At 37.2% G+C, this 11,338-nt stretch overlaps 1 protein-coding gene across 1 annotated transcript in view; it reads left to right on the forward strand.

The window, feature by feature from the left end:
• Window positions 1–11,338, forward strand: part of TMF1 (TATA element modulatory factor 1) — a 36,591-nt gene that overhangs the window by 10,269 nt on the left and 14,984 nt on the right. The window contains exons 5-8 of the mRNA XM_015567947.1: window positions 4,567–4,709; window positions 4,947–5,113; window positions 5,829–5,985; window positions 9,127–9,283. Coding sequence (XP_015423433.1) covers window positions 4,567–4,709; window positions 4,947–5,113; window positions 5,829–5,985; window positions 9,127–9,283 — 624 coding nt within the window. The remainder of the gene's footprint in view (window positions 1–4,566; window positions 4,710–4,946; window positions 5,114–5,828; window positions 5,986–9,126; window positions 9,284–11,338) is intronic.

Consider the following 11,338-nt stretch of genomic DNA (forward strand, 5'->3'; position numbering starts at 1 on the left):
AACAACCATCTGCCTTGCCCAGGGCATCCGCCTCCCTCGCCTCCTCCCCATGTGTCCTGCCCTCCAGGACGAAGATTCAGCGCCCCAATACCACACCATTCCCCACACTTTGCTCCCTGCTAGGTTGTCTTTGGCTGTAAATTCCACAGGGCAAGTACAAGGTCTCACATATTCACTCAGTCAAGAGAGAAAATGGGAGTTCTTATGAGTCACAGAAAATTAGTTTTAAAAAAAAAAAAATGGCATCAGGAAGAACCAGTAACAGTAAACGCCCACATGTCTGGTCTCTTTAGAGCACACTGGAGGGAACTTTGCTTTTAGTGGTAATTTAACATTCTGTTGCTGCTATATATGTCATTTTCAGCAGAGACAGAGTAACTAGCAGCCCGGGAAGACTTTTATAGCCTTCCCATCCTTTGCAAGGGAAGGCGTGGTCCCAATGTTGACCTCCCTTTTACTACTTTCCTTTTTCTTGGACAAAATCCACGTACTCCTAGTAACTCTAGAGCAACTTGATCTCCGGCCTTTTCCTCCCCCCACTTTGGCAAAGATCTGCACATCGAGGCAAAAAGCCCTCACACTCCTCTTCTGACCTCCTGGTAGCTGGGCCCTCACCCCAACCCAACCGTCCCGGCATCGCCCGTCTCCTGCCAGGTCCTCCGCCTCAAGTCAGGAAGCCTTTCCAACCGAAGGCCTGGTGAACGAAATCCCGGAGACAGTTCTAGAAGGTGTGCTAGGCTGGGGACACCCAGGTTAATCAATTTCCAGCATCTTCCCATCAGCACCAGCGCTACAGAGTCATCTCTCAAGTTCTCAGACACTTTAAATATTTTTTATGTTTTGATTTAGTTCAGAGAGGAAGGGAGGGGGAGAGGGAGACAGAAATATCAATGATGAGAAAATCACTGATTGGCTGCCTCCTGCACACCCCACATTGGGGATCGAGCCCGCAACCCGGTCATGTGCCCTTGTCCAGAATTGAACCTGGGGCCCTTCAGTCTGCAGGCTGACGCTCTACCAGTGAGCCAAACCAGCTAGGGCTATGAATTCAACTTTTTAGATTCTAGATATAAGAGATATCATGCAGTATCTGTGCTTGGCTTATTTTATTTCTTCCTCTAGGTTTATCCATGTTGTTGCAAATGGCAGGATTTCCTTATTTTTTAAGGCTAAATAATATTACATTTACACACACACACACACACACACACACATACACACACACACACCACACACCACACACCACACACCACACACCACACACACCACACTTCCTTTTAAAAAAAATCTTTATTTGAGGACATGCTTATTGATTTGAGAAAGAGAGAGAAACATGATTGGTTGCCTCCTGTAAACATTCCAACTAGGGACTTGAGCTAGGGATCAAACCCACAACCTTTCAGTCGGGACAATGCTCCAACCAGCTGAGCCACACAGGCCAGGGCCGTAACACATTTCCTTTATGCACCACATGCATTCATCCATTGACAGACAGACACTGGGTTGTTTCCATATCTTGGCTATTGTGAATAATATTACAGTGAACATGGGAATGCAGACATCTCTTTGAGGTAGTGATTTCATTTTCTTTGGTTATATACTTAGAAGTCGGATTGCTAGATTATAAGGTAGTTCTACTTTTAATTTTTTGAGGAATCTCCATATTGTTTCCCATAATGGCTGCACCAATTTACATTCCCACTAGTAATGTACAAGGGTTTCCTTTTTTTACATTCTTGCCAATACATATTTTTTGTCTTTCAAAAAATATATTTTTTTATTGATTTCAGAGAAGAAGGGAGAGAAACATTGATGAGAGAGAAACATTGATTGGTTGCCTCCTGCATGCCCCCTACTGGGGATCAAGAGTGCAACCTGGACATGTGCCCTGACCAGGAATCGAATGGTGACCTCCTGGTTCATAGGTCGATGCTCAACCACTGAGCCACACCAGCTAGGCTATTTTTTTTTTTTTGGTCTTTTTGATAATAACTATTCTAACAGGTCTGAGGTGATATTTCATTATAGTTTTGATTTGCATTTCCCTGTTGATTAATGGTGTTGATCACTTTTTCATATACCTGCTGGCCATTTTTGTGTTTCAGGAAATGTCTATTAATACCTTTTGCACATTTTTAAATTTTGTTATTGTTTTTGAGTTGTATGAGTTCTTCATATATTTTGGATATTAATCTCTTATCAGATATATGACTTATAACTATTTTTTTCCATTCTGTAGATTGCCTTATTTTTCATTACATTTGGCATTCAATATTATATTAGTTTTAGATGGATATCATAGTGGTTAGACATTGATGTAATTTGTGATGTGATTCCCCTAGTAAATCTAATACCCACCTGACACCATGCATAGTTATAACAATATATAGTTTGTCCATTTAAAGTGTACAATTCAGAGGTTTTGGTGTGTTATATTATTTTTAGTTGTGATAAAGTATAACAAAATTTGCCATTTTAATGATTTTCAGGTGTACAGTTCAGTGGCATTAATTACATTTACCATGTTGTGCAACCATCACTGTTTCCAAAACTTTTTCATCACCTCAAACAGAAACTCTGTAACCATTAAGCAATACATCCCCATTTTTTCTTCCCTCTAGTCCCTGGTAACCTCTAATCTATTTTTTGTGTCTAATAATTTGCATATTCTAGATATTGAAATATTGATTTCACTTATGTAGAGTCTAATGAACAAAATAAACTAACAAATAAAATAGAAACAGACCTACAGATACAGAGAATATACTGACAGCTAGCTGTCAGAGGGGAGAGGGTTGTGGGGCTGGGTGGAAAGGATGAAGGGATTAAGAAAAAAACAACAACCTCAGAGACTCAAACAAAAGTATGGTGATTACTAGATGGAAGGGGGAACAGGTGGGGGAGGTAGAAGATGGTAAAGAAGCGATAAATGGTGATGAAAGAAGACATGACTTGTGGTGGTAAACATACAATACAATATATAGATGATGTGTTATAGAATTGTATACCTGAAACCTATATAATTTTATTAACCAATGTCACCCCCAATAAGTTCAATTAAAAAAAAAGTTAAAAAATATTACTGAGCCAAAAGAAGAATGACATTTTGATACATTCTGTAACATGGATGAATTTTGAAAACAAGAAGCCAGACACAAAAGGACAAATATTTTAATATGTAGATTGTCTTTTTATTCTGTTGATGGTTGTCTTTGTTGTGCAGTAGTTTTTACTTGGATGTAATCACATTTGTTTATTATTGCCTTTGTAGTCTATGCTTTTGGTATCATATCCAAAAAATCATTGCCAAGACCAATGTCAAGCTTTTTTCCTGTGCTTTCTTCTAGTAGTTTTACAGTTTTAGGCCTTAACATTTAAGTCTTTAATCTATTTTCAAATTATTTTTATATTTGGTATATGATAAAGTCCAATTTCATCCTTCTGCATATGGAAATTCAATTTCCCAGTAACATTTATTATCAGACTATCCTTTCCCCACTGTGTGTTCTTGGCATCCTTGTTAAAGATCAGTTGGCTATAAATGTGTGGATTTATTTCTAAGCTCTCTATTCTGTTCCTTTGGTCTATATGTCTGGTTTTATGTATGTACCATATTGTTTGGATTGCTGTAGTTTTGTTATATGTTGTGATACCTCTGACTTTGTACTTATCCAGGATTGCTTTTGCTATTTGAGGTCTTTTGTGGTTTCAGATGAATTATTAGGATTTATTTATTTGTGTGTGTGTGTGTGTGTGTGTGTGTGTGTGTGTGTGAAGTATGCCCTTGGGATTTTGATAGGATTGCATTGAATCTGTAGTCCACTCCTGAATTCTTCCATCTGCATCTCCTAAGGGCAATTAATTTTCCTTCACAAGCACATCATAATCACATATAAGAAAATCAGAAGTATATTCCAGTATATATTTCATCATTTATCCCAATTGCCTCTAAAAGTGATCTTATAGCTGGTCATTTGTCCTGCCTCAAGATCCATTCAAAGTTTGTACATTGCATTTGGCCATTATTTCATTGCATTTGGCCATGATTTCATCAATCTAGGATAGCTCTATCTTCTTCATGACATTGAAGACTGTGTAGAGTCCCGGCCAGTTGTCTTACAGAGTGCCCCAGGTTCAGGAATTTTTCACTTTCTTCATGATTATATTCAAATCAAATTTCTAATAAGAAATATTATAAGTGATATTGTGCACCTGCCACTTTATCCCATCAGTAGACACGTAATGTCAGGCTGTACCACAGGCATTGATGTTTCGTTATGGTAGTGACTGCCAGAGTTTTCCATTGTAAAAGCACATCTTTGCTTTTGGAACTCATAAGAAATATGTGGGAATGCTTCTTTAAGACTGTCTATATCCTGTTTCCCACCATGCTTCCACCTACTAATCCTAGCATTCATTAATGATTCTTATCCAAAACATTGGTGCTTACAGTATTGTGATTTTTAAAAACATCCTTTTTTTTTTTATCACTGGTTAGAGAAACATTCAATTTAGATTCTTAGGGAATCATTGTTATTTGAACTTATACATTTTTGCCATTGCCAGGAGAAAAACTTTCAAAACAGCAGTTGCAGAGTTCTAACATCATTAAGAAATTAAGAGCTAAAGACAAAGAGAATGAAAATATTATTGCAAAGTTGAAGAAAAAAGTTAAAGAGCTAGAAGAAGAGTTGCAACATTTGAAACAGGTGAATGTTAATTGTTTTCTATATAAATTGTTATTACTATATGAACAGTTCACTGTGGCTTATAAAATATTTGGAATGATTTATTGGGATATATCACATGGGAAGTACTTTTCCACAACTTAATAGACAAATTTTAAGATTATTGTTTGTTGTTATAATACTTGAGTTTCCTGGAATACACTTATTTACCATAGTGTTATTTATTGAAGAATACTTTTGCCTGTTTTTATAATATAGGTCCTTGATGGTAAAGAAGAAGTTGAGAAACAACATAGAGAAAATATTAAAAAACTAAATTCTGTGGTCGAACGTCAAGAGAAAGATCTTGGCCAATTTCAAGCGGCTATGAATGAACTTGAAGAAAAGAACCGAAGTATTCAGGCTGCTCTTGACAGTGCATACAAGTAAGAAAATGAATAAATATGCAACTCATTCACAATCTGTTACATGCAGGATGTTGAAGAAATTCTTTTTCTATTATCTGATCATCGACAACACGTAAATTTAGCTATAAATGAACTTGAAACTTTTCACAGCAAATTCAACAGAGAGTACTTAACTGCAGTCACTGTTTATTATGTGGTGAACTCTCCCTCATTCTGTAAATCTGATGGAAATCTACATGGAACCTTCATATCCTTGGCCATGTAATTACTGTAAATTATTTTACTTAATTTATCTTTTTCTTTAATCCTCACCCGAGAGAGAGAAACATTGATGAGAAAGAAACATCATTGATAGGTTGCTTCCTGAACGCCTAATGGGGTTCGAGCCTACAACCCAGGGCATGCGCCCTGACTGGGAATCAAACCTATGACCTCTTGGTTCCTGGATCGATGCACGATTGCTGAGCCACGCTTGCTAGGATCCATTTTTAGAGAGAGAGGGAAGGAGGAAGGGGAGAGAGAGAAATACCGATGTGAGACACATCGATTGACTGCCTTACACATGTGCCCTGACTGGGGCCAGGGATCGAGCCTGCAACCAAGGTGCATGCCCTTGTCTGAAATCGAACCCGAGACCCTTTGGTCTGTGGGCTGACACTCTAATCACTGAGCAAACTGGCCAGGGCTACTGCATATTATTTTAAATAAAACTTATCAATCTAATTTTTTTAAGAGAACTTACTGATCTTTACAAAGCCAATGCTGCAAAGGCTAGTGAGGCACAGGAAGCTGCTCTGAGTCACGAAATGAAAGCTAAGGAAGAACTTTCTGCAGCTCTAGAGAAGGTCCAAGAAGAAGCCCGTCAGCAGCAAGAAACATTAGCCATTCAGGTACGCGGTGGAGGATGAATTACATCCGCTTTTTAGATCCTGGTGCTTCTGTGAATTAAAATTCATTAGAGTCAAACCTTCTTTATTATTGTTATATTTCCTTTATAATGCTGTTAGACTAACTTAATTGTGTATTTTCTTTTAACTGTTATTAAAGTGATGCTTAAATTATACAAGTATTGCTTAATTTTTTGTGAATTTCAGGCTTATTTGAGAATATTTCGAAAGCTAAGGACCTCTTACCAGAAAAATGCATGTATTCAGAAAAATACTAAACATTCATATAATTTAAGGAGAATCTGTGTAACTCCATGAAACTCAGATGAATGAGGAACCCCCAAATTTTTCAGACTTTGTCTTATAAAATCATCAGTTGCCATCACTGGATTTTTTACACTCTTTGTTAATATGAAAAGTGCTGTTTTATAATTTATAATTTTTTGTGTGAACATATATTTTAATTTCTCTTAGATATGTACCCTCGAGTCATATGGTAGCCGTATATTTAACTTTTTTGAGGAACTGCCAAACTTTTCTGCAAACGTGCATCATTTTACATTCCCACCAGCCATATATGAGCGTTTTAATCTCTCTACGTCCTTCCCAGTATTCCTTATTGTCTATTTTTTTTTCAATGTAACCCTTTTAGTGGGTGTGAAGTAATATCTGATTGTGGTGTCAATGACTAGTGATGTTGAGCATCTTTTAATGTACTTTTTGGCCATTATGTATCCTCTTTGGAGAAGTTTTTTCAAATATTTAAATCCTTTGCCCATTTTTAAATTGGGTTGTCTTTTTATTAATCTTTTTTTTTTAATATATTTTATTGAGTTTTTACAGAGAGGAAGGGAGAGAGATAGAGAGTTAGAAACATCGATGAGAGAGAAACATTGACCAGCTGCCTCCTGCACATCCCCCACTGGGGAAGTGCCCGCAACCCAGGTACATGCCCTTGACCGGAATCGAACGTGGGACCCTTCAGTCCGCAGGCCGACGCTCTATCCACTGAGCCAAACCGGTTTCGGCTTTTTATTAATCTTTATGTATTCTACATACTAGACCCTTGTCAGATACAGGATTTGCAAATATTTTATCCCATTCTATATAGGTTGTCCCACTTTCTTGATAGTGTCCTTTGATGCACAAAAGTTTTTAATTTTTTTTTAAAAGATATTTTATTGATTTTTTACAGAGAGGAAGGGAGAGAGATAGAGAGTTAGAAACATCGATGAGAGAGAAACATCGATCAGCTGCCTCCTGCACACCCCGCACTGGGGAAGTGCCCGCAATCCAGGTACACGACCCTGACCGGAATCGAACCTGGGACCCTTCAGTCCGCAGGCCGACGCTCTATCCACTGAGCCAAACCGGTTTCGGCAAAGTTTTTAATTTTGATGAAGTAAAGAGGCAAGGAAGATGAAAAGAAAAAATATATATAGTTTACTATTTATACTGTTGACAGCTTGCTTTATTTACAAAATAAAGTATCTTTGTGATCATTCCATACTAGAACATAGAACTTTAGTTTTAACCTAAAGCTTTTTTAAAAAATTATTTTTACAGTTATAACGCTTCATTGTATTCAGTCAGTTCTTAATAATGGATATTTGGGTTGTTTAAGTCATGCAATGGTCCATACTCCCCTTGTGTTTCTGCAACTCTATCACTAGGATAGAGAAATTATTAATGTTTTACATTAAAAATACACTAGAAAAATAAAATAATAAAGAAAAATTGGAGGAATGGGAATTAGAGTGTAGGGCACTATCATTCATAAAATCATCACCGTTAGGAGTACTGTCAACTTTGTGTGTTACCTTCTTGTTCTTATTTCCATGTACATATTTTTATACTTTATATATTATTTTACAGTTTTTTTCATTTAAGATTAAATCATACATTTTTACATGTACCATAATTTTTAATGAGTATGCTTATGTTGTATTGAGACTTGTAAAAATAGATGACTACTGATGGATATTTACAATATTTCATGATTTGTGTGTTATTGTTGATGTAGCTGACAGTATAGGAAACATGTCTGTGTTTATAGAGATCTGCTTCCATAGAGCGAATTCTCAGGACTCGCTCTCATAGCTCATGTAGCTGTCACATGCAGTCTGCACTGCAGACATACATGGATACGTCATCTCTTATGGGGCAGTGGCTGTGCCTTGTATACACACACATACATTTTTTTTTTTTTTGTCTAACAGTACTTTCCTTAGTACAAAATGAACACACATATAGTTTCGGAATTGCTTGATGAATGGGATGTGTGATAATCATACGTTAAAGCTCATTGGATAGTATACAGTATTATACATGAACAGTAAGTCAACAGAACACAGAATACGTAGTTAGCAGGCAGTGTTCGAGACGGTGATAGTGTATTGGTTTTCCTCATGCAGGTGGGGGACCTGAGGCTGGCCCTGCAGCGTGCAGAACAAACAGCTGCCAGAAAAGAGGATTATTTGCGCCATGAGATCAGTGAACTCCAGCAGGTGCTGCCACAGTTCTTTTAGAAATAAAAAGTGACTCAGCGGGTAATGTTCGTGGAATTGGGAGAATTACTCCCATATGTATCGTTTGCTATTTTTTTGTGGCTTGTGAATAAAATCAGAGTTGGAACCTTAAAAATATATAAGAAAAGCCCTAATTCTGTTTTAGAGCAAATCATTTTATGAAAAATTTATTCAGTATTGTTTTCATTTGTAATAGCTGTTTTATTCATTATTATCAGTCTGAGCACTGCCCGGTTTTTATGTTATCCGCTATTCAGTTCCAGTCAGTGAGCATGCATAGGAAAAGGGAGAGGCAATGCAATTCCGATCAACTTGCCTGTCTTAATAAATACTTAGAAGTTTGGATGGGGAGGTTACTACAGGGTGGTTTGGATGATACTTGTGTTTACCTTATGATGGTCAGAGGCTCTATCTTAGAAAATGCTTTCTAAAAGAGCACTTATTTAGATAATCATGCAACATAACTCTAACTTAAGGATTGAATAATTATAAAATAATTTAATTCAAAAAGTAATTCTATCTTGGAGAAATAATTTTTTCCAGAAATCCCATAAAGTTTGTTTGCTAGTGTTTTTATTGTTGTCAGCGGTAATAACTTAATAATTTCATGATTCAGAGACTCCAGGAAGCAGAAAATCGAAACCAGGAACTGAGTCAAAGTGTTTCGTCAACGACAAGACCATTGCTTCGACAGATAGAAAATTTGCAGGCGACACTAGGGTCCCAGACATCGTCGTGGGAGAAGTTAGAGAAGAGTCTCTCTGACAGGCTGGGTAACTGCTTTAGTTCTTAAGCTCAATGCAGACGCCCTTCCATCTTGTCTATGGAATTGGGTAATGGTCTGAAATTGAAATTCACTTGATCTGATAGTTGTATTTTGTGTCTGACGGGTAGATTTTCACCTCTTTTCCTGTTTTACATTTATTTTCTAATATCTTAATTGATTCTCAGATCATTTGTTTTCCCTAACACAATATACCAGATCCTGTCTAATTACTGTCATGTCATTTTTTCATTCATTTTTACAGACTGCTGCACTCGGTTTCCCCCTTGTTTGTTGCTAAATCTGACCTTTTTCTAGCTTGTCTGTGATAGTGTGGAAGGTACAGGGTAGATATGTTGTAGTCAGTGGAGGAACTCCAAGAGCAGAGCCAGATCTATGGAGGATCAAGGTTAAATAAATCCAGTATTCAGGTACTGTGCAGTGCTAAGATTTTGTATTCTGTTTCTTTATAGGAATGCCCCAATTTGCCCTTCTGTGCTGTTAATAAAAAGAAAATTGTTTTTCCAAGATGTTTATTCAAGCACAGACAGGTGATATATGTATATACTAGATATCCCAGAAGCTAGCAGATTCATGAAAAGTCCATGGAATTTGAGGGACATCATGGGGTAGTGATCAGAGCAGACCTGGACTCAAGGCTTTGCTTTGTTTTGTTTTGAGTCATCCAGCTAGACAGTCTGAAGCGAGTCACTTCCCTTTTCCGGGCTGCTCACTGGAAGTCCTGAGCAGTGAAGTAAGTTAGTGGCTTTCAGACGGCCCTCGGCAGGCTCCTCAGGGCTGTCACTGTGCCAGGGAAGCTCCTCAGTCATGTGCTGGGCCCGCCAGCTGCCACAGTGGAAGTAGTGCCTCTGCTGTCTCTCTCTTTTTGAGTTCCATGTCGGATTTTGTCTCAGAAAAGACTTAAATGGTTAAAAAGAAAATCACTGAACTAGATGACTCTTCATATATATATTGTTTAATTTATGTGTATACATTTTAGATCTGTCATTTATCTCTGTCAGTTTGAGACCAGTTTGTTAGGAAATGTGAGGTATCTGAAAATGACCCCTGAAACCAATACCTATCTAGCAGTAAGTGGAGGCTAGAAGCCCGCGTTGGTGGTTTTTACACTGGGGTCTGCATACTCTTGGGGTATGTGGTGGAATATAGGCAGAGCCACAGGACACACATAGCCTGTGATGCTATTAATAGGACCATAGATGCAGTATAATTGAAACACTTTATTGAGGTAATTGTGGATAGACATGCAGTAATAATTCTCACTTTCTCCAGTATATCCAAATGCTAACATTTTGCAAAATTACAATATTACAACCAGGATATTGACACTGATACAGTTTACTGATTTTATTCAGATTTTCCAGTTTTGCTGGTACTTGTTTGTGTGTGTGTGCTTCTGTGTATATATTAAGTTCTACACAATTTTACCACTTGGTGCGGGTTCATGTTTTCATCACTATAATAAAGATATCAAGCTGACATTTGGGGATTGGCTTTTTTGCTCAGCATAATTCCTTGGAGATGTATCCAAGTTATTGTGTGTGTCAGTGATTAGGTTTTTTATTACTAGGTGTTTTTTCATATATATGTACCACATTTTGTTTACCTGATGATGGCTGTATGGGCTGATTCTAGATTTTGTCTGTACAGATAAGCTGCTATGATGAACATTCACATACAAGTTTTAGTGTGAACATACGTTTTTTATTTCTCTGGATATATGCCCAAGTATGCAGTTGCTGAGTTGTTTGGATAGTTGTATGTTTAGTTTTTTTTGTTTTTGTTTTTTTTTAGAAGACAACAGAATTTATGTAAATCGAAATCATAAATATAAAGATACAAAACAACAATGAATACTTTTCCAGGATACATTCTTTTTTTTTTTTTTGTCCTGTTTACATTGAATGGCTGTATGTGAGTAATTCAGTTTCTTCATATCTTATTTTAAAATTTATCTTTATTGTTGAAAGTATTACAGATGTAGCCTTTGTGTTTTTGTCTCATTGACCCCATCCACCCCGCATCTGCCCCTCTGAGGCCTTCA

The sequence above is a fragment of the Myotis davidii genome, unplaced genomic scaffold (assembly GCF_000327345.1).
Source record: "Myotis davidii unplaced genomic scaffold, ASM32734v1 scaffold821, whole genome shotgun sequence".
NCBI lineage: Eukaryota > Metazoa > Chordata > Mammalia > Chiroptera > Vespertilionidae > Myotis > Myotis davidii.